Source organism: Triticum urartu, chromosome 2A (genome assembly GCF_056163025.1).
Source record: "Triticum urartu cultivar PI428250 chromosome 2A, HENAU_Tu73, whole genome shotgun sequence".
In the NCBI taxonomy this organism is placed as follows: Eukaryota; Viridiplantae; Streptophyta; class Magnoliopsida; order Poales; family Poaceae; genus Triticum; species Triticum urartu.
In genome coordinates this window covers 600,976,976-601,000,914 of record NC_141874.1, presented here as the reverse complement: position 1 = coordinate 601,000,914, position 23,939 = coordinate 600,976,976, and the positions used below count along the sequence as shown (strand labels likewise).

At 43.8% G+C, this 23,939-nt stretch overlaps 2 protein-coding genes across 2 annotated transcripts; both read left to right on the top strand.

The window, feature by feature from the left end:
• The first annotated feature begins 9,997 nt into the window (after window positions 1-9,997).
• LOC125539087 (putative sphingolipid transporter spinster homolog 2) lies at window positions 9,998-20,990 on the top strand. The gene is made up of 16 exons (XM_048702457.2): window positions 9,998-10,914; window positions 11,964-12,092; window positions 12,628-12,729; window positions 12,942-13,046; window positions 13,141-13,216; window positions 14,138-14,212; window positions 14,339-14,441; window positions 14,578-14,646; window positions 15,381-15,444; window positions 15,701-15,798; window positions 16,393-16,469; window positions 16,666-16,779; window positions 18,840-18,959; window positions 19,293-19,421; window positions 19,784-19,862; window positions 20,639-20,990. Exons 1-16 carry the CDS (start codon window positions 10,571-10,573, stop codon window positions 20,761-20,763), a joined length of 1,809 nt encoding a protein of 602 aa, XP_048558414.1. The 5' UTR covers window positions 9,998-10,570; the 3' UTR covers window positions 20,764-20,990.
• Window positions 20,991-22,506: 1,516 nt separating this feature from the next.
• Window positions 22,507-23,679, top strand: LOC125533747 (uncharacterized). Its single transcript, XM_048697107.2, has one exon. The coding sequence runs from the start codon at window positions 22,628-22,630 to the stop codon at window positions 23,243-23,245; it is 618 nt and encodes a 205-aa protein (XP_048553064.2). The 5' UTR covers window positions 22,507-22,627; the 3' UTR covers window positions 23,246-23,679.
• The last annotated feature ends 260 nt before the right edge of the window (window positions 23,680-23,939 follow it).

Below are 23,939 nucleotides of genomic sequence, written 5' to 3'. Positions count from 1 at the left end.
AGGTAGATCGTGAGAGTTGTTAGTTTGTGTGACCTCGTCCTTGCACAATAGGACATAGTGTAGGACACTTGATGGGTTCTCACACACTTCTCTCATCTCATGTTTGGTGGCAATGAGAACTAAGTTTTTCTTGTCGCTCATCGTGGAGTCACTCAATTTGGGCTTGTGGCGCTCACTCTCTTTTTGGTGGATCGCTCTCTCACTATTTTCTCCATGATGGGTGGCTTGCTTGTCGGCGAGCACTTGGCTTGGAGACATAGGACGTGGCACGAACTCTTTCCCTTTCATCTTGAAGCTATAGTGATTTGTACGCCCATTGTAAATGACACCTCGGTCAAATTACCATGGCCGTCCAAGGAGGAGGTGGCAAACGGTCATCGGAAGGACATCACATTCCAATGTGTCTTCATAGGCGCCGATCTTGAAAGAGACTTGTACTCTATGCTCGACTTGTGTGGTGCCGGTGTCGCTTAGCCATTGAACCTTGTAGGGGTGAGGGTGCTTCATCTTGACCAATTGGAGCTTGGAGCATAGTTCTTCACTTGCTAAGTTGTGGCAACTCCCTCCATCGATGATGACCTTGACGGATCGTCCATTGATGCCGGCCTTTGTGTGAAAGATATGGCATCTTTGATCTTCGTCTTGTTGATGTTGAAGAGTCAAGACCTTGGAGACAACAAGAGCGGGTCTTGAATCTTCATCGCAAAATACTTGGTCATCTTCATCTTCATTGTTCACTTGTCGGTGCATGGCCACTTGCTCAAGAGCTTCCATTTCTCCTTCACTCATGGAGTCATAGGTTCCGTCGTCGTTGAGGATCATGGTGCGCTTGTTTGTGCACTTGATGAGACGATGGTAGGTCCATGGGGATGACCTTGGGATGCTCCGCATCATCCTTCCACCATTGCTAGCCTCTTCGGTACCGTGCATTGCCCTTTCTCACCTTGAGAGTTGGTGCAAACTTCGCTAGTGCATCCAAATCCCGTGATATGATACGCTCTATCACACATAAGCCTCCTTATATCTTCCTCAAAATAGTCACCATACCTACCTATTATGGCATTTCCATAGCCATTCCGAGATATATTGCCATGCAACTTTCCACCGTTCCATTTATTATGACACGCATCATTATTGTCATATTGCTTTGCGTGATCATGTAGTTGACATCGTATTTGTGGCAAAGCCACCGTTCATAATTTTTTTCATACATGTCACTCTTGATTCATCGCAATCCCGGTACACCGCCGGAGGCATTCACATAGAGTCATGTTTTGTTCTAAGTATCGAGTTGTAATTCTTGAGTTCTAAGAAAATAAAAGTGTGATGATCATCATTAGAGAATTGTCCCATGTGAGGAAAGGATGATGGAGACTATGATTCCCCCACAAGTCGGGATGAGACTCTAGAAGAAAAAAAAGGAAATAAAAGAGGCCAAAAAAAAGAAAGAAGGCCCAAATAAAAAAGAAAAATAATAATAAATAAATAAATGAGAGAAAAAGAGAGAAGGGACAATGTTACTATCCTTTTTCCACACTTGTGCTTCAAAGTAGCACCATGATCTTCATGATAGAGAGTCTCTTATTTTGTCACTTTCATATACTAGTGGGAATTTTTTATTATAGAACTTGGCTTGTATATTCCAATGTTGGGCTTCCTCAAATGCCCTAGGTCTTCGTGAGCAAGCAAGTTGGATGCACACCCACTTAGTTTCATTGATGAGCTTTCATATATTTATAGCTCTAGTGCATCCGTTGCATGACAATCCCTACTCCTTGCATTGACATCAATCAGTGGGCATCTCCATAGTCCATTGATTATCCGCGTCAATGTGAGACTTTCTCCATTTTTTTCTTCTCACACAACCTCAATCATCATATTCTATTCCACCCATAGTGCTATGTCCATGGCTCGTGCTCATATATTGCGTAAAAGTTGAAAGAGTTTGAAAAGGCTAAGTATGAAACAATTGCTTGGCTTGTCATCGGGGTTGTGCATGATGAGAGCATTTTGTGTGATGAAAATGAAGCATGGCCAAACTATATGACTTTGTAGGGATAAGTTTTCTTTGGCTATGGTATTTTGATAAGACATGATTGTTTGATTAGCATACTTGGAGTATTACTATTTTTATGTCAACAATAAACTTTTATCTTGAATTTTTCAGATCTGAACATTCATGCCACAATAGAGAAAAATACATTGAAGAATATTCTAGAAAGCATTCCACGTCAAAAATTCTGTTTTTATCATTTACCTACTCGAGGACGAGCAGGAATTAAGCTTGGGGATGCTGATATGTCTCCAACGTATCTATAATTTTTGATTGTTCCATGCTATTATATTATCTGTTTTGGATGTTAATGGGCTTTATTTTACACTTTTATATTATTTTTGGGACTAACCTATTAACCGGAGGCCCAGCCCAAATTGCTGATTTTGCCTATTTCAGTGTTTCGTAGAAAAGAAATATCAAACGGAGTCCAAATGGAATGAAACCTTCGGAAACGTGATTTTTGGAACAAACATGATCCAGAGGACTTGGAGTAGACATCAAGCAATCAACGAGGCGGCCACGAGGCAGGGGGCGCGCCCTCCCCCCATCATGGGCCCCTCGTTGCTCCAGCGAGCTACTTCTTCCTCCTATATATGTTCACATACCCCGCAAACATCCAGGAGCACCATGAAACCATATTTCCACCGCCGCAACCTTCTGTACCCAAAAGATCCCATCTTGGAGCCTTTTCTGGAGCTCCGCCGGAGGGGGCATCGATCACAGAGGGCCTCTACATCAATTCCATGGCCCCTCCGATGATGTGTGAGTAGTGTACCTCAGACCTTCGGGTCCATAGTTATTAGCTAGATGGCTTCTTCTCTCTCTTTGGATATCAATACAAAGTTCTCCTCGATTCTCTTGGAGATCTATTCGATGTAATCTTCTTTTGCGGTGTGTTTGTCGAGATCCGATGAATTGTGGGTTTATGATCAAGTCTATCTATGAATAATATTTGAATCTTCTCTGAATTCTTTTATGTATGATTGGTTTATCTTTGCAAGTCTCTTCGAATTATCGGTTTGGTTTGGCCTACTAGATTGATCTTTCTTGCAATGGGAGAAGTGCTTATCTTTGGGTTCAATCTTGCGGCGCTCGATCCCAGTGATAGAAAGGGAGTATTGTATTGTTGCCATTGAGAATAAAAAAGATGGGGTTTATATCATATTGCATGAGTTTATCCCTCTACATCATGTCATCTTGCTTAAGGCGTTACTCTGTTCTTATGAACTTAATACTCTAGATGCATGCTGGATAACGGTCGATGTGTGGAGTAATAGTAGTAGATGCAGGCAGGAGTCGGTATACTTGTCACAGACGTGATGCCTATATACATGATCATGCCTAGATATTCTCATAATTATTCGTTTTTCTATCAATTGCTCGACAGTAATTTGTTCACCCATCGTAATACTTATGCTATCTTGAGAGAAGCCACTAGGGAAACCTATGGCCCCCGGGTCTATTTTCCATCATACAAATTTCCAATCTATTTTATTTTACAATCCTTACTTTCAATCTATATCATAAAAATACAAAAAATACTTATCTTATTATTATCATCTCTATCAGATCTCACTCTTGCAAGTGGTCGTGAAGGGATTGACAACCTCTTTATCGCGTTGGTTGCGAGGTTCTTATTTTTTTTGTAGGTACGAGGTGACTCGCGCGTGGTCTCCTACTAGATTGATATCTTGGTTCTCAAAATCTGAGGGAAATACTTACGTTACTTTACTGCACCACCCTTTCCTCTTCAAGGGAAAACCAACGCAGTGCTCAAGAGGTAGCACCTCTTTATAAGGGAGGTTCTTTCCCCACATGTATGAGTATGAGAACAAGAGGGACATCCAAGCGCGCTCCTCCTCCGCCGCCCACCTTGCCACGCCACGCCTCGTCACGACGCGTCGCGGGTTGCGGGAATGAGCCGAGACGATGTCTAAATTTTTACCACGCACGACGGGTATACGAAAGGTCATGCGAGAGTTGAAACGTTTTTCTGTAGTGGACACTGAATCTGAACGGCGTGCCTCTTCGGCCGAAGTCTGTTCGCTTCGTCTCCCTCTGTTGCTTCATCTCTCGTCGCTGGCCTCTCGCCTCCTTCTCTTGCGCCTATAAAAGGGAGGTCGCTCCTCTCAGAGAGACGCACCAGAACAACACAACCCTCTCGCCTCCGTTCCTGACCACTGAGCTACCGCTACGATCTTCCCCATCCCGTCTTGCGACGTGCACTGCAGGTCGGGACAGTAGGCCTCCGAAACCGCACCTCTTTGAGTCCTGTACGAGAGAGGGGTGATAAGGATTTTGGGGAGCGCTCCGCGCGACTACTGACTTCTTCATCACAGTCGCCTCGGACTCCGACGACTACTTCCCCGACGATGACAACCTCATCGACGACATGGTTGGCGAGGATGTCGACCCCAAGGGCCTGTTCGGATGTCCTCAAGCTCCACGCTTCGCAAAATTCTGGAGCGGGAGCGGAGCCGAACGGAATAGGCCCGAGAAGCTGGCTTCGGGAAGCTCAGCCCGATCGCAGTGTAAAAATTCGAAGCTCCAAAAGCCCAGCTCCACGAAAAACAGAATGAGAAGTTGCCCGATATTACAATGGAAGTGCCACCGCCAAGTGAAGCCGAGCGAATCGGTACACTCGCCAAAACAGGTCGCTGGTCGTTCCCTCGATGGAATCGGTACAGGGGCTCGTTCCCTGGATGTCTAGTCCAAACCGGGTTGCCTCCAACGGCCCAAACTAGAGCCCAACAAGGCTAGCAGCCTCCCCAGCGGGCCAAATCGCTGGGAGAAGCTACCACGTGCAGAACGCTTCGCTGATTGCTACGTGGAGTACGAAGCCAGCTTCTGAAGCAGATTTTGAGAAGTTTTGTAATTTTGGAGGATATCAGAACATGCCCCAAGTCCAGTGCTTCTGCTCCTGCTGCAGTCCCGTACGTGTTCTTGCTCTCTTTGTTAGAAGTCCTGTCATAGTTCTTTGCTCTAGTGTCTACCTTACATATGTTAGGTTCTATTTCATATATGCAACTTGATCTAGTGTTTGTTCTAGATGTGTTCAGTTCAAGTTCATATATGCAGACGCTATTTACCTTCTCTCTGTCAGATTGTATGACTTGTTTTATCTCTGTTATATTAGTCATGCTTTATCTACTATTTTCGTTAGTAAAATTATTCGGTAAATTGCTCATATTTCCAGCACCCATGGCGTGTCCCAGCCACTAGTCCGGTTATAACGGGAAACAAACAAACAAATTTTCTAAGAGTATTTGGTGCTTACCCCAAGTGGGTACTTTTCTCTTAGAGTGGTAGCAAGTCTAAGAGCACTTTGAAATGGGATAGGAGCACTTTGCAAACGGGGCGCTCCAAAACAGCTTCAGGTCGAGTCTACAAAACAGCTTCATGTAGACATCGGTTTTAGGAACCTTCTGAAAGTTTTCGGTCAGTTTTTTTGTCAGTTTTTTTCAGATTTTTAGCCTTCTCTTCGGTTCACTTTTTGTTTTTGATTTATTTTGAAAAAACATATGATATTTTTAAATTTGCAACCGACTTTGGAGTCTGTTAACATATTAGAGTTTATAAAAAAATAGATCTTGTGATTAAAATATTATGATTTTCTTAAAAAAATTTAAAATCACATCTTTTTTGAAAATAATGAACATTTTAAATTTTATTAAAAAATTCTGTGCTGGTGGATATTTTTTCCACATGAAAGAACGACAAAGAAAACACAAACTTAGATCGTGCTTAGCCAACGGGCATTTCCTATTTGGTGCTCCCAGCGCCCGTTAAAAGGCTATTTTACTAACTGGCGCATACTCTGCCTCCGGCCTGGATTTGCCCGTTTACGCTTTTTCTTTCCAGATGATAAGTGCCAGACGTGTGGCATAAATAACACCGGCCTGACGTTTTTACAACTAAAATTGCCATCCAAAAAGACTGAAACTTGCCATGGTTTACAACTAAAATTGCCATCAAAAAAGACGAAATAAAAGTCTAATGGATTTAAAGCCCTCATGGTATGGTCATCACAGCTATACACCAAAAAACTCTTTGTATTCTACTTTATGGGTTGATGGCTCTCGATCCATCAACATGTCATCTAGTGCTTTAACCCGACTTGATAGTGGCAGTTACGATGAGTATGTTACACTTGGTGGTTCTTCCTTGTTTTGTGTTTATGGTCTTTTTCTCCAACCATACGACAAATAAATGATTTCGGTAGCCCGCCTTACAAAAGGTGTATCCATAGTGCATTCTACGATCTAAGTTTCTCAAATATTGCGGTGAACGATTTATGTGGCTCTTGATTTTTTTATAGCCAAGGTTGTGCATGTTGGGCGTTTTGTAAACTTATCACCAGGAGACAACAACTTCAAAGGACCTAGAGTAACTTTTGGTTTTTTTCATGGATCTTTGATGTTCATATTTTCTCAGTTTGTTAATATGATGTACCCCCTTGTGTTATCTGTGAAGTTCGATGGTTCGGTAAATGAAAGCCTATGTGCTTAGTTATATGGATGTGTTTCAGGGAATGAAAAGGATTTGTTTATGTTGAGCTGGACCGGTGATCGTTATTTTGGACACGAACGCCAGGGCCTGCAAGTAGGTAGTTGCAGATACGTGCTGCCACCCTCTGCCTAGGGTCTGCAGGACCGGGACCGGCATTTTGGAGAGTCTGATGCAAGCTGGGTACAATGGCCCAATGGCTATAACATAATGAAAGAAGTATGGGCCAGTTTGGTTGGCTTCCACACGTCTTGGTGCCTGGCTGACCCTTGCCTGGAAGCTGCCTGGCTCTTGTTTTGTTGGTGTCCACGAGATGAGTCAACAGCCTAGGCCTGGAACGTGGTTAGCCAGACAACATAGTTAGCCCGAGAGCCAGGCGACCCATTTTGGACGCCTAGGACGTGTCTAGAGGAGCTGACTGACACAAATGGCAGTCATTAATTGCGTGGCTACAGAAAACGAGGGGCTTGGGAGAAGAATTAAAGCAGAAACGCTCCACCAGGCCAGGTAAGGAACCAAACGGTGCTAGCCTGACCAGGCAAATAATTTCGAACACTCAGGCCCAGGCCAGGCGTGAAGAATATCCAGGCTTGCTGTCCAGGGCACCAACCAAACTAGCCCTATGTCCACGAGTATATATTGCACTATGATCGTCATTATAACAAAATATACATAGAAATGTAATTTGCATGTACAAATAATGTCAGAATACATCATTTATATGTGATGATATGATACAAATGATAGTTAGAGGGCGTGCATGTATTGAAGTTCAAATTTAAGTAGCTAGTAAAGAAATTTAGTGCATTGTCACCAGGGGGGGGGGCAGAGCTCCCTGTGCTATCATAAGACGGGTCAGGGTTATCAGTTAGATGTTCATCGGTAAAGTTATTTTTTATGTTCATCTTTTCTGATGGTGGTAGTGAAGTTATTTTGATAAGCTTAAAAGGATCATTAGTTCACTTATTTTCCAAACAAGGACCATTTTTGCAGCCCCAAATTTTGGAGAGCATAAAGGCAATACCAACAGTGATCAGAAGTCTCTCATGTTTCGAGAATTTCTTAAGCCAAACATAAAGAGACTATGCAAGCATCATACACATAAGTAGAATTTGAAAGCACATCGAATTAAGCTCGATTGCAAACTAGTTAACCAACGGAGCATTTACCCGCAAAAAAAAACAAAAAAACTGAGCATGTAAGAAACAATACAAACGTTTGGGTTAGTTGTGCATGGTACACAAAACGTATGGTCGTGCATGGACGACGCACTCTTGGTCAGCCTCAAATGCTCCGTAGGTTAGAAAAAGCACATTTCGTGTAGGCAAATCGGGAAAATAGGTAGTGTGCAGCGTAGGTGAATTGGGCGTGACTGCCGGAGATAAGTGGACACAAGTAATAAGAAACAGTTTTTTTTTCGGAGTGGCATCTTCAATGGTAATCCATAAATTTTCTCCCACATTCATCCGCGGGTGAGGGTACCAGTTTGTGGACATGAATGCGTTAGGACGCTATCCAATCGTAATCGCATACATATGGCCTTTCTTATTTTTTTCAAGTCCGCACGATCAAAAAACCGCATGCAAAAGGTATAGATGTTCAAATAGCCGCATGCAACACTAGTTCAAATTTAAAAAAAGTTCAAATATTACATCCCAGCATTGTTGTCCCCTTTCACCGCCCACTGATACTTAATCAAATTTTCCTTCTGCAGCTGCTCGTGAGTTGGTCGATGCCGAATTTGTTGATGCATTTGAATAAGCTCTTCAAATGTGGTTGGATTCTGCTCCGGAAGTTGGATATGATCACCCATGTTCTCAAATTTCAGAGCTGCATCAACATCGTCACCGTCATCCTCGACGATCATGTTGAGAACATGCTCCTCTGCGTCTTCAAGGACTGTCTACATCATCACGTCTCATTGGAGTACTCTTCCTCGTCAGATGACTCAGCATACTGCTCGTATGTGTACTTCAAATCAGAATCCATTGCTAGAAAGAAGAAGAGATAATTGTTTTTAGTTTTGATGATTCATCGAACAGTTGTCGGGCATGTTGAGAATAGTAGTAGCGGATGGTACCTGGCGAGGCGGTCGGAGGACAAGAGTTGAACGGAGACGGAGGAGAAGCGGGGTGGAGCCTTGCTGGAGTGGTAGAGGTGACGGAGACGCAGAGTTCTTGCAGGGGTGTGGCATGGTGGCCAGGGTGGTGGAACGGCGGCGAAGGCAAGAGAGAAATAAGGAAAGAGGGAAAACGGGAAGGATGGAGTCGCGGGGTCCGGAAGGGTTTCGGGTGGGTCAGGGGTGTTGAACTCGTACGTTTCGCGTGTCCGACTCCCACAAAGCTTCCCACTTTTGTCTCCAGAGGTGCTCGACGTTGGTCGAGACGCGATATTGTTCTCAGTTAGGACAATCGCTTTTGTTAGCTGTTGGTGGTTGTATTTGGTCTTACTTAATGTGGTCTTCGTTCTACGCTCGTTGTTCATAATGAGTGGTAGTATTTTTGTACTTACGATTCTGTTTTCTATAAAGCTATGGTACGTCTAAATATATTTTTAAAAAATTTATCTCTGGTTTGCAGGAGAAATCGTGTCCGAACATCCCAGGAACCGATACAATCCTGTGTTGGATGACTTCCGCGGTCCGGATAGATAAGGGCCATATTGCCTGCAAGCTGCTACTGAGCCATCGGGAGTATGGGATACCACGAAGTGATGGAGCAAAAAAGTTTCCAAAGCAAAATGTCGTAAACAAATGGATGCCATGCGTGGAAGATGGGGATGCTGCTCGCCTACTGAAACAGAAAGCGAGCAAAGGCAATATCCAAACGGTGGAGCGGCCGTCACGTGCGACGTGAATGCGATTGAATGTGGAACAGAAGATGGTGGCGCGCCGTTGGAGTGGAGGGGACGAATGATCAGGGATCAGGGGTGAGCGCCTCGACCCAACAGCTAATCTCCGCCTGTCGCTGGTCCAAGACGAAGAAGATCGCACGCACAAGGATAAACTAACGCCCGGAGAAGGAGAAAAGGCGGCATTCGCGAGAGAGAGGAGCGCCCCACCACGGGTGTGAATTGGGAGAGATGCCTTTGTGAGCCGGGCCCATGGAGGCATGATCAGCGCAGCAGGCCTTCATCATTGACCCACTGACGTGACGGTGCTCACTCGCAGGCGCCCAGCGGGAAACAAAGACGGGAGGGACCCTCGCAAAAAAGAAAAAAACGGGAGGGGGGTAAAACCGTCAAAACCTAGAGCCTGCAGCCGCCTGGGAGAAAACGATTCTCGCCGTCTTGCACGCACCGCACGGACTCCACCAAAATTCGATGGATGGATGGATGGAGACCAGCGCGCAAAGTAAAGAATTGTCCGTCCGTCGTATATCCAGGCGAAAAAAGCGATCTCCCAAATGTAGGTCACCAACCACGGCTACTTTGCAGGACCGAGCATTGAAGGGCATCTCGGATGGAGACACCAACGTCAGTCAGTCCAGATAAACCAGTCCGTCCATGAGCCAGGTCCACGGCCCGCCGCTCTGCTGCCCCACCCCTCCACCACCGGCTGCCGCCCCCTTTCCCCTCACCACCACCACGCCGGCGTCCAGATCACGGCGCCGGGGAAGAAGAAGAAGAAGAAGAAGAAGAAGGAGAGCCGCGGTGCACGGGGAACAGGGAAGTAGATAGAGGAGAGGGGAGGAGAGGAGAGAATCTCCCACCACCCAGCAGCAAAGCAACCCACGACAGACGTTGCGTCGTCGCCACAAACATCTTCACCGAATATCCATCCGCCCGCCAGCCACCAGCCTTTACTGTTAAACCAACTGCCGCCCGCCCCGTATTATCCGGTTTCCCGTTCTCGCACGAGTAATACTACTGTCGAGACAGACTGTTTATAAACCCCATCCCGTCCATGGGATAGATATTTGGGAAGGAATCCCGGTAGGCCACGATTTCTCCCCCCGGCCGAAAACCGATCGCGAGTCAAACTCCGGGCGCATATATTTTTTGTAGTATATGGGCGGATCCGACGCAGCCCCAGCCGCAAGGGACGACGCCCAGGTCGTGGTGGTTGTGGGATCCCCCGTCGACGGCCCCCCCGCCCCCTCCGCCTCCGACCCCCCTCTCGCTGCCTCCGCGCCGGCCTCCACGCCACCGGCGCCGGAGGAGGCGGAAGCTAAGCGGGAGCTCTCGGCGGCTGCTCCGGCCGAGAGTTTAGTGGTGGAAGGTAAGCAGGTGGAGGCGGCGGCGGCGGCGGCGCAGGCCATGGCGGTCACCGTGGTGCGGGACGTCGAGGCGGGCCCCGAAGCGAGCACCAGCGGCGTGGCCGACGAGAAGCCCTCCTGGTTCACCCCGAAGAGGTACTACTGCTTACTGCTACCACTAATCCCCCGGCATAGCGAGATTGAGCGGCAGCTTTGGCTTGGTAGTAGGTTTGAACTGTTGGGTGCACGGGTTTTTCCCTCTGCGGACCTCTGGGACGGGTTTGATATCGAATTGGGGCGATTTGGCTGTTTGGTTTGAAAATTCTGGGTTCTCGCGAGCTCCAATTGAGCTGCCATTGCGTTGATTTGAGCTGCGAGCCTTCAGCGATGCCAGGTTGAGGTCAGATGCGCGCTAGGAGATTTGGCCAGTTTTTTTACGCTTGATAACAAATCATTGCTCATACTACTAACAATCATCAGTGATATGTGCTGTATGGTTCCATCTCCTTAATCGAAATTTCTCTTGAGTCTCTGCTTGTTCCTTTCGTGACTTCTGGTTTTAGTACTTGTCCGTTTCTCTATGTTGGCTTGCTTTAGTGGCGTGGACCTGCGTCTTGTAGTACTAGTTTGGCGTTGGCGTGATGCAGTTTGTTCCCGTTTGTAGTGGTCTTAAAACCGTTTGTGCGCGCGTGGGCGTTATTTGGTAACGGTGGCCCAAGCCTTTTTTTCTGGCGAGATAGTCTCTATACTCTTTTGATATGCATTGCAAATTGCATAGTAGATTTGTTCTCAATTTCGACAAGATGGAGTGGTGATTTGGTTGTTCTCCTCTTGTTTGGCACAGCTCATCTTGTTAGTATATTATGTGCTCACCGTGGTTCCGATTTTTTTCCAAGTTTTGGGCCTCTTCAGTGTGACATTTTGAGGAATTGGAGGACATGGTGATGCAATGTCAATAATTCCACGTTGTGTGTGGGTCTTGAGTTCAAAACTTGTTGTTTATGCAGACTGCAGTAGCAGTTTAGTGCATGTGTGCTCAGTATCCCCCTGGGCATTGCCATTATCTGAATTTAGTCAATAATTTCATGTCAGAAGCTGTAATTTATACAGATTAAATTAGCATGACATACTCTGTCAGGTTTGTGTGTTCTCATTGTAAGGAGTCCATTATGCAGTGGTTGATTAATTACTTATTATGGTTGCAGATTACTTGTGATGTTCTGCATAATCAACATGCTAAATTATGTTGACCGGGGAGTAATAGCAAGTAATGGTGTCAATGGCAGCCGTGGCAGTTGTTCTGGTGGCACATGCTCATCAGGTTCTGGAATTCAGTAAGTCCCACCAGAAACTTTTCTACAAAATGTGACATCTCTTTTGAACTCAATACACTTTTTGCATGTCTTGGCTACTATAGTTCAGGAGAAACGCTCATATAATTTAATTCGTTGCAAATTGCAAGTCGTTATATACACATTAAATTTGTATGCAAATTCTTTTTTTTAATCTTCTCTTCTATTTGTTTTCCTGCATGTCTTCACTCTATAGTATTTTTCCGTTAATCATGTTGGCCATCTTAATTTTATCATCATATCTTTTGTTTATTCCTGATTGGCCTTCGTTATACCCATTTTACTTTACTTTAATTGATCTCATCACTAGTCCCCATAAAGAAGAAAGAAGTAATAGGTAGGGATGACAGGATTTGAACCTGTGACGTTTTGTACCCAAAACAAACGTGCTACCAAGCTGTGCTGCACCCCTTCTCCAAATTAAATTGCCGTACAATGCCATTGTACACAATTCATGTCTTCTTTTCCACACATAAGTTTCTTCTTCTTTCTCTATCTCATGCCATGTTCTCTACAGGGGTGATTTTAATCTGAGCAATTTTGAAGATGGCGTGTTGTCCTCGGCATTTATGGTAGGGTTGTTGGTGGCTTCCCCGATATTTGCGTCATTGGCAAAAATGTTAGTATCCTATGGTCCTCTTTTAATGTACTATACCTTTATTTCTATATATTGCTCATTGCAGTAGGAAAAAGATATTACAAATGGAAAACTATTCTTCAAACAACAATACACACTACAGATTAACATTGTTTTAATAGGTTCGATGCAAGCCTTTAAGGGTGCTGTTTTTTTTTTTTTTGCATGTGATAGATTTTTTCCCCTCCTTGCAGACACAATCCTTTCAGGCTTATTGGCGTCGGATTGTTAGTCTGGACTATTGCAACAGCTGGCTGTGGGTGCGCGTTTGATTTCTGGTCAATTACTGTATGTCGCATGTAAGTACTTTCTAAATGTTAATGTTTCAGATCTGTGTAATTTTTTAATAAAACTCTCCTAATCATGTGATCTATTCTACAACATGTTAATTAGGTTAGTTGGTGTTGGTGAAGCTTCGTTTATAAGTCTCGCAGCTCCTTTCATTGATGACAATGCACCAGCAGCACAGGTCCTGTTAATCTTGTGATGCCTTTAGATTTCTTAAGACTGATTTCTGTGTACTATATGTCAACATATCTTGTGTTTGCTTGGATTTATTTCTATACCCAAGTCCTATCATGAAGCAACATTCTTCTGGAAATAATCTACATCTTTGCACATGTGTCATGTTTATGACGTGTCAAGGATATGAATGATCTTACTCCGAATCATTATATGTCACTAGAAGGAACAAATTGTCAAACGCATGTCACTGAGGCAAAATTCTGCAGGGCATTCAAAATATGTTAATCAATACAGTACATAAAGACCATGTAATCCAGGATTGTAATGGATTACTCAGCCGGTAATTGCTTTGGGAGCCCGAGTTCATATACTCCCGCATGAACATTTTTTTAAAATAGAAAAAAAATCTGAATTTGTTTGGCACCAAAGATGCTCGAGTATTCTAGGTGTGTGCAAAATTTCGTGAAGAAATGTCATCGATGGTGCTCTGGACAAAAAAAAAAGAAAAAATGGTGCTCCAAAGAAACAGACATTTTGGAGCACTGATTGTTTTTTCCTTTTGGTCCAGAGCACCACGAATGCCATTTGTTCACGAAATTGTGCACACACCTAGAACACTAAAGTGCCAAAAAAATCCGTTATTTTACTTTTTCTTCGAATTTACTGTTCATGCGGGAGTAAAAATGCTGTCCTCATCACTCATTGCTGTATTGAGCTGAGTAGCTTAGGTTAAAAAAATTCTTCACCAATTGCTTCTAGTTGTTAAATCAGGTGAATAAATTGCTCCTTGATTAACTCATACATCCATGGATCATGATGTTATGTAGTTTTATGTTTGCTTAGGAGGTTTTGTTTACATAGTACTGTTTCTTCCTTTTGTATTATTTTAATCAAAAACTAACATTGCTGCTAATTATGTTACCAGAAAACTGCATGGCTTGCTATGTTCTACATGTGTATACCCACTGGGATAGCACTGGGTTATGTTTATGGTGGGTTGGTAAGTCTTATGCTACACTTCTTTCTTGCTTCTTGGTTTTGCCTCAAATTATACGGGTTGAGTAACAGGTGCATTACCAGTGTAACTTGACCTTGTATTGTTCAAAATTATGTTGCATCTCATCAGGTTGGGGGTCATCTGCACTGGCGTGCTGCTTTCTGGGGAGAGTCAATTTTGATGCTTCCCTTTGTCATTCTGGGCTTTGTGATAAAGCCACTAGAGCTCAAAGGTGTGGCTTTGTATTATGTATTATTTTGCTTATTACCAGTGTAGACAGCACTACTAATTTCTATTTTGGTATTCTGGCACTCTGACTTTCTTCCATTTGTTTTCTCTTTCTTTTGGGGTGGTGACTTGTTTACCAGGATTTACTCACAACAAAAAGACAAAAGAGTATGGTCAAATGCTCAGTCCGGAGCTTCAAGATGAGACAAGTACATCCCTTCTCTCTTTACTTAGTTTGACGTTGTCACACCATCCTTGCCTTAAAAAAATGCTTGAATATTCCCTTCAAAGGTTAAAATCGTAATTTGCTTCATTCAGTTATTAGAAGAACTCACTGTTTCTCTACACTGATTTGCTTACAGTACATGAGTGAAAAGCACTTCAGAAAACATCTTCCTAATTAAATTCCTTCTCTTGACTTCTATCTCCATGCATGTTATGCTAAATTTTTGAGTTACAGGGCTACTACTTCTGTGATGAGTCGAACCGTGGTAATATGCCTGACATTCTATGATCCTAGGATCTTAAGCATTTTCAATAGGAAAACAACCTAAGGGCAGAACTGATGATTTGCTTAGCCTTCTCGATTGTTTCGATGTCCCCTTGTATTTGAAATGCACAAAAGCAGCGAACTTTGTTTTAGGGAAGAAAATAGTCCCATAATATAAGAGTGTTTTTGACACTGCACTAGTGTAAAAAACGCTCTCATATTATGGGACGGAGGGAGTAGTAACTAACTTGCAATCATGTATCCTAGATGACCTTGTTCATTTGCTTAGGGCTTGTTCATCAAAGGCTACTTTCATTGACATTTCTGGATACAACATCATACTGAATATAATTTGCCTCCTCCTGGCTGCTGGGGTGTGTAACTTCACAGAAGCTCAAGCGCCAGTAAACACCACCTTGTTCAATTGCTCATTTTTCTTCCAACTATTTCCAGATAATAACGGAATAAAGCAGGGTGTGCCTGCTGTAGTTGAGGGCCTTGCAGAAAAGTCTTCCCTGTAAGCACCTCCTTTGTGTTTTCTCTTTTGCTAGATTAGAACTTTAGATCAGTGCCTTAATTTTATATCTTCATACAGTGCTATTTCTTTCTTTTTTTATCGGAATATACAGCCCTTTTCCTTGTTGATGATCTAGGTAAAAGTCAATATTGTAGTTACTTGTCTTATGTGCCTATTGCAAATAGAATACTTAGTAGCTTACTTTCATTAACGTAATATACAAAATCGTTTGAATATTCACATTTTCATCATGCAGCTCCAGTTTCGGGAAGAAAGTTATGATTGAAATCCATCATTTTGGGGTAGATATGAAAGAATTGCTACAAGAGAAAGTCTATGTTTTCAATGTGGCTGGTCAGATTTTCTTTCACATGTTATGCAATCGTTTTAACTCTATTATGTTAGATACTTCCCCTTTATACTGAACATGAGCTTTTTAAATGCTAAACTCAGTTGTGTTCAATGCATTATACTTCATCCTTAATGTTAGACAAGAAGATCTTCCATATATAGTGTGCATTTAAATATAGTTGAAACAACATGTACTCTGATCCATTGTTGTTTTCTAACTCAAGTTAAGCCCAATTGGTTCAACTTTTGTGGCAGATTCAGCATAAAATGTTACTGTTAACCCATAGGAGTAAATAGCCAAGTCTTAAGAGTAAATAGCCAAGCTAGCAACTACTTTTGGGAAGTAAAAAACATCTTTTCTAAACAAAGTCTTGCTGTGGCTATAGATTCTTCATTCAGCATTCAAAATTAGGGCAGTAAGGTTCTCTCGCGGTACATTACTTCCAATGGATCCTTGTAGTTAGTAACACGTGTCTTTCACACCCAAATTTGAAGTTTGATTGATACTACTTCTGAAATACATTTCATTTGCAACTCTTTTTTGCGGGGTATAGTCTTCTGTTTGTAACCGGGGTAAATTTAATTGTGCGATTCCAGGTTACATCTTTTACAACGCTGTCATTGGTGCCTATTCATATTGGGGCCCCAAGGCTGGTCAGGATATCTACCACATGGTAATTCCTTGTAGTCTGTTTTTCCGATGTATAGGGCATGCGATTATTTGAGCATTGATTTTAATTTAGTTATCTGTATGAAAGCCCAGGTCTTCTGGTTTAGTGTATCTTAGTCCTAGCATGATATTTATATTATCATACTTCAATATATTGCCATTTCACTGGATAACCTTTCATGCTGAACTTTTCATACCAGGCCAGTGCAGATCTAATGTTTGGCGGAATAACAATAGTGTGTGGAATAGTTGGAACCCTTGCAGGGGGTTTCATCCTTGACAAGATGGACTCTACAATTTCTAATGCTTTCAAGGTAAGAGAAAAATTTACATGTAATATTTCGATAAATCACGAGTGAACGCGGTGCCACGCGAGGATGTAATCCTGCCGGTCAGCTCCCTCATGATTCGTGCAGTTTTAATACACAAAGCGCGTATACTAATATCTTGTCACCGTATCCAGGGAGTATAGTTTTTCCTATTCGCTCTGAGCGCATTAAGTTTTTGTCAGGCTGAATGGGCAACTACAACACGCTCCCTGCCGCTTTGTGCAGATCAGTACGCATTGAGTTACTGTCCATTTATGTGCTACCAGCTTCAGGCAAGAGGGAAAAATTTTAGATGCTACCACACATTACATGCTATCATGCTACCATTTTTCAAAAACATGTTTAAATGTTTCACAAAATTCCGACAAAATTTGTGAGTGTTCAAAAGGCATGTGTCTACAATCTGTAAAAAGTTCAAATCAAAATTCGAAACACACATGGAGAAACAAAAAAGACAAATTCAGTATGAATAGTGCCACAAAAGGACAAAAGCCAGAATGACATTATTTACATTCTGATTTGTCCTTTTTGTTTCCCCATGTGTATTTCGAATTTTTGAGTTGAACTTTTTACAGGTTGTCAACATATATCTTTTGAACACTCATAATTATTTTCAGAATTTGTTGAAACAGCTAAATATGTTTTTTGAAGAATTGTATCATGGGAGCACCTAATGTGTGGGGGCATAGGAGATGGACAGGAGTGGCAGTTGTGAAAATAATCCAAATTAATATGTCAGTGACTAGATGTATGCTGGCCTTTCGGCAGCAATGATGATGTCTGGCCTACATCCCGTTTGCCATTGATCCCACCATAATGATGTTGATAATGGCTCATTATCACAACCCACCCTAGCAGATTTACTCACGTTCATGTTAATTTGCTAGTATTATTTGCATAATTATCAAGTACCTTTAGTATAGTAATAAAGACCACAACCCAGCTGCCCCTAAATGTAATACTAGTTTCTTGCAATCCAATTTTTAAAGCTTGGCATATATAGATGTTTGTGTTAACATTTTTTATTTCAAGTAAGGTTAAATCTCCTCCTCAATAAGACTACTAACTAAATTGTCTTAGGCCCCTAACATCATGTATATGACGTTTGAAAAATGAAAACATCATATATATGCCGAACCCTACCATCTCCACTAGGGAGGCATTATTACAATCCCAACAAGTACAATATATGAAGAACTTAAAAAAACACCTAGTATGAACAACGGTTGACCAAAGAAGAAAAAATGAGTCGTTAACCCCACACGGTTTAATTACCAACATTCAAGGTGTACAGGGAAACCACTAGCGCAACACTTCACATTGATCTCTCAAGTATGTATCGGCTTCATTTAAGATGCCCAACCACCAGCCCATATACATGTATTTGCTGAATTAACCTAGCATAGTGTTGGCGTATTCATTTAATCGCTATATAAAGTGCTAATCACATAGCATGCATGGACTGCCCAGATTACATCCTCGCGTGGCACCATGTCCCAAAAATTCGCGTCCGTAATATTTGCATTATTTACCTTCTAACTTGTATTTTCAAAGAAACAACCCAGCCTTTTAGTCCAATTGTAAGGTATGTTTTCAAATAGCTTGATAGGTGGTTATTCTATTAGCACGAATATCTACCAACATCTTAAGTTGATGATTTTACGCTAGTTTTTAATTACTGATTCTAGGCTTTTGTTCCTTCTTTTGCAGACGACATGCAATCAGTAGTTAATGTGTCGTTCTTTTTGAGCATGTTCCTAGGATTTGTTCTTATCATTGCCTGTTGCCTTATTTGTTCTTTAGCAGAATGGCACTGGACCATTAAGTAGGCATGGCCATTTTCCTTCTTATATACCAGCCAGCATGATGTTTAACATGGATGTGTTGTACTTAACTACTTATGTCTACTGAGTAGTACCTTCCAGTCATATAAGTCTGGAGGCTGGAGCAATGAAGCTAAAGGAATCTGTATATGCTGCTTACTACTGTATAGCTTTGTAATTATGTAATTCTTACTTCCGTTGACATGATTTCTTTTCTTGTAGCTTCTTTCTGGCGCAACTTTCCTCGGGGCAATATTTTGTTTCAGTGCCTTTTGTTTCAAGAGCCTTTATGGATTCATACCCTTCTTTTCAGTGGGGGAGCTATTGGTTTTTGCAACTCAGGTAAATATTTCCTTTGCTTAACTATTTTCACATCACTTTAGATTCTTACTCCTATTACGTAACTGAGCTCTGAAACTATCGTTGCTCATTTAGGAACACAAAGAAACACTACTCTTACTTCATTATGTTTATCTTGGTTACCACTTCTGAGAATCTTCACATTAGAAGTTACTCGAGTTGCTGTATGGGTATTGGATGTAAAACGGACATCGTTTTTAAACAAGTTGCTTACTTTTTATGTACTTGCCATGCTGATAAGCATTTCAATATATGGTAAATGTACTCATATGCCTAGTTAAATTCTGCACATATACTTATCCTTTGTACTTGCAGGCTCCAGTAAACTACATATGCCTTCATTGTGTGAAACCAAGTTTGCGGCCATTATCAATGGCTATGTCTACTGTTTCGATACATATATTCGGTGATGTGCCTTCTTCACCCATTGTTGGGGCTCTTCAGGTACTTGTCCTTTGTGCTTGTTTCCAATGGATCATAGGCAAAGAATTACTTGCTTAGCAACTTAATTGCTCATGTTCTCTGTACGTAACCAGGTCCGTTCTTTTTGTGTAAATGAGATTACCCTTGTTTGTTAGGTTGATGTCTCAATGATTGTCATAATGGATTTTTATATGTCAACACATTATTTTAGATCCCAATATTTCTATGCCCCTCAATTACTCTATTATTGCCCTAGCAGATGTTGATGTATTATAGGCCTTACATTTTAGCTGCATCCAGCACCACTTGGATGGTTATACTTTTCAGTATTGTTGAATCGTTGAGTCTTACATTGTGTTTTTACTGTTGGAACTTTGATGCAGGACTATCTCCATAACTGGAGATCAACTGCGCTTTTATTGACATCCGTCCTCTTTATTGCGTTTGGATTTTGGTTTACCGGTATGTTCTCTTAGTATAGTATAAATTATATAACTCCATATAATGTCTGGGCAGTATCTTATGTTTTCACTGTGATTAAAAGGACTACATAATGCTTGCCACTCTAGGAGCAACTGTTTCAACCTCATGTTTAGAAGTCATATGCACGCATGATTTGAAACCAAGCCAAATCACTACCATGCCTTAGGGGCTGTTCGGCAATCCTCCCACTCCATGAAATCTCAGGATCTGTGGAGCACCTCCTTCCCCACTCCGCGATTTTGAACTGCTGCTCCACCAGCTCCGGGAGCGGAGTTGTGGACGGGAGGGAATCCGAACAGGCCTTTAGTGTGTACTTTGAATACGTGCTTGGAGAATGAGATTCATTTTATTTGCATGAGCCTAACAAAGTTACCTACTTGAAGGGTCTAAAGCATTTCTTGTGTTCCCCTTTGGTCGCAAATTGTTTAGCCTAGTTAGCTGTTCCAAGCAATAGAGAATAATTATAATAGGAGAAATCCAGTCATCAACTACGAGCAGGTCATGTGGTTTGGGGAAAATAGTTTTGAGGAAACCTGTAGGAGCAAATGCATTCATTAAGGAGAGTATTTTGGAGATTTAAGGGTACAGGAAGAGTTGGGATGTCTAGAAATAATCAACTTGCATTGTTTGTTCACTACTAGTATTACTTAATCATATGAACAATGCATTTTGTGCCAGCTGACCACTATAAGTAATGCATTTTAGTGCGTGCTTGTGATAGTTGACTGAAGCTGAGACATGTTCTCCCTTTGCAGCCATATTTTTCCGCAGCGTTGATCGTTCGAATGAGCAGAGCGAGCATGATGTTCCTGCCACTGAGAGATCAAACCTCAGGCCATTGCTTGATGATGGAAACGATGAAGCGCACACTTCTCAATGATCAAGGAAGTCATCAAGCAAGATGTCTTTTTCTTTCTTAGCTGGATTATTTCGGCCGTGCCAGCAAACATGTGAAATGTAAATTTGCATGTCCGTTGGCTGTACCTGTACATAAATCGTTTGCTCTCTTGGTCTTCTTGGCTTTTGTGTACAGACTGCAGATACTGCAAACAGTATGTATCAATGGTGTAACTTGGTTGATTAGAAAGGGTGGGTAATGTTTGCACATGTCAACAAAATTTCTTCCGAATTAGTCGGATCTGAAGCTAGAATTGCTTGTCCGGTCTCTGCTTCTCTAGCGTGGTTGCCAAAATAGATCATGTGGATGGATATCCCATCTATTTGCTGAGGTACAGTGGTTCTTCCTTCAATACGCGAGGTTATTGGAAGTAATAAACATTATGAATTGCTTCAGCTACAAAGAAGGTACACTGAATGCACATGGGATTGAGCGCCCAGGGTTTATGGTCCCAATCATTCTCCATGCCGCTCGTACATCTGGTAGGTCATCGGAATAAAAGGAACGGGCGCCCAACTGCCGACTGGAGCGGCGATGTACGCTGCACAAGGAAGAGGAAAGAGGGCTGTAGCGCAATCATGACCCTGAACAACCAATGTGGTCCAGGCTGGGCGCAACAGCAACATGTCGCGTCTGGCGAGCCGTCAATCCCCCCGATGATCCGGTTGCGCAGCCGCCGCTCCACCACACATGTAGGCGAGCAGCGCCCCGCAATCCAACTACTACATGGATCGTTGCTACCACTCTCAGCGCTTCATGGACAATCGCCGTCCGTCTGCATCGCACCATCTGCTGCACCCGTAACCTGGCCTTTTGTTTGAAAATGACTCGTACAAATCTGTTTATCAGTCTCGCTGAATATCGGCTGAAAATGACCTGATCCGTAGCTGGGTCTCCATCAGGCTATCGCCATTTCCAGGGGAATAGCATCCATGCAACTATGCAAGTCTTTTTTTCCCCCTTTCTTTGCATACGGACGCTTTGCATGAGCTAGGCATGACAAATGACATTTCATGATTTCAGCATTTCAGAGGGCCTACCGGAAGCCAATGGAATGCAATGCGACACCACAAAAAATTTGCAAACCTCGAAAGCTCTCTCTATGCAGATCAATGTTACAGAGGCTTGAGCAAGGTGAGATAGATAATAGAGCCGTCCGTAGAGGCGAGAGCTACCGGACGAAGACCCCATGTGGCCTGCCCCCCAATGCCTACAGTGCACAGTGCTGTCTGCACAGCGCTCCTGCTGCAGTGCTCCATGCCTGTTCCTGCACGGCTGCAGTGCTCCTGTCCTCTCCACTGCACTGCAGACTTCTTGAGCCAAGTGCTACATTCAGGTTTTCAGGGTCAGAACTTCAGATACCTCCATCTGTTTACGTACTTCCCAATAATTGCATATGGAGCTCCCCAAAAGCTGAAAACCTCATCTTCAAACCCGCAAAAAACCTCATGTTCAAGTTGGACTCACTCATAATTTTCGTCACAATTGCTTTTAAATTATTTTTCATCATGTGAATCAACTTCATATGTGCAATTTCGACAAAGTCAAAGTCTGTGTATTTTCCTCATGCAGAGTCAATGTAAAGCAGCTTCATACGTGCATTTTTCTGACATCTACCCTCTGAAATGTGTATGCCTTTGTGGTACATACTTGTGACGTATCAGAGCGCATAAAAAGAATATACAAAGAAAATGAACGTGAAACCTGAGGCCCCTTTATAAATTTGCACTCCACTGGGTCAGGGACCAAGCGGACAAGGCCCTATCCATCCATCCATCCCCATCAGATCACCTCCCCACACATCTGTGCGCCACCCGAACGGAAGCTCAGCCACCAGCAGCTAGCCATGGCATCTCGCGACGCCGCCACCTTCCAGCTCTACCGGCCCATGGCAATGCCGACGGCCACGCCCATGTCCCAGACGATGGCAATGCCCGGCTTCTCGTCGGCCGAGGCCGCGGACGACGCCGTGGTGGCGGTGCCGGTGCCGGCGCCGAGAAAGGCCGGCGCGGCCAAGGGCGCCAAGGACCGGCACAGCAAGGTGAACGGGCGCGGGCGGCGCGTGCGCATGCCGATCGTGTGCGCGGCGCGCGTGTTCCAGCTCACCCGCGAGCTGGGGCTCAAGTCGGACGGGCAGACCGTGGAGTGGCTGCTGCGGCAGGCCGAGCCGTCCATCCTGGCCGCCACCGGCTCCGGCACCACCCCGGCCGTCTTCTCCTGCTCCTCCGCGCCCTCCACCGCCGCCGTCTCCCTCCTCGGGAAGCGGCCGCGCGAGGAGCACGAGCACGAGGCGGCGCCGTCCTTCTGGGAGGCGCTGCAGGCCCGGCCCGTGCCCTGGGGCCTCTCCCCGTCGCTGGAGGCGCAGGCGTACGCGTCGTCGGTGGCGCAGGGGCACCACCACCACCTGAACCTGCTCTCCGCGCTCTCCGGCGCCTCCAGGCGGCCAGAGGAGGAGTCCCGGTGACCGCCGCCGCGGAGCCGCTCGCCTGTCTACGTGATCGCATGCGCTAGCTGACCGCCCGTGGCTAATTCTTGGAGTCAGCTGTTCTTGTTGCTGTGTGGCTTGCCCTACGTACTTTCTTTTGCTTCCTTTCTCCTTTGCGTGCACCGTGTGTTTTCTTTTGCGTGGTTTTTGGTCCGGGAAGAAAGAATTAATCGAGAATCTGAGCAGCATCAGAGATTCCAAGGTAGCAACTGTAGATACAAGCCTGTTATGCTAGATCTTACCACCGCTCCATCTCGTCGGATTTGTGATTGTGCTTGTCACTAGTTGTTACTACAGTGTATTACGCCACTGCCACTCCCTGCTGTCTGTGAGTGACGATTGATCTATCTAACACAGTGCCACTCTTGTACCACTCGATTGTTGTTTTGCTTCAATGGAAGCCTCTCCCTCTATCTGTAGGAATCGTTTTGCCGATGCAAAGGCTCTCTATCTATCTGGTGTGGTGTGTCTGGCATCTGCGGTAACTGTCGAGCAATGATGGAACGAGATGACCCATTTGGCGCACGGCCATCACACTACGTAGTACTACTACATGGCAGGGCTGCGCTTTGCTGCGAGACAATGATCTAGATTGATGTTTAGCAGATTTACTTTAATCGTGGGTTCGCTTTTATCTCTGCGATACTGCTGCTGCCGGGGCAAAAGCTGCCGC

What these genes read in the sequence shown, in the direction of transcription:
- LOC125533747 (XM_048697107.2), top strand. Translation starts at nt 22,628, where the DNA reads ATGGCATCTCGCGACGCCGCCACCTTCCAGCTCTACCGGCCCATGGCA.
- LOC125539087 (XM_048702457.2), top strand. Translation starts at nt 10,571, where the DNA reads ATGGGCGGATCCGACGCAGCCCCAGCCGCAAGGGACGACGCCCAGGTC. An exon ending in TTTGCGTCATTGGCAAAAAT is followed by an intron (nt 12,730 to 12,941) that starts GTTAGTATCCTA and finishes CCCTCCTTGCAG; the next exon opens with ACACAATCCTTTCAGGCTTA. An exon ending in AAAGCCACTAGAGCTCAAAG is followed by an intron (nt 14,442 to 14,577) that starts GTGTGGCTTTGT and finishes CTTGTTTACCAG; the next exon opens with GATTTACTCACAACAAAAAG.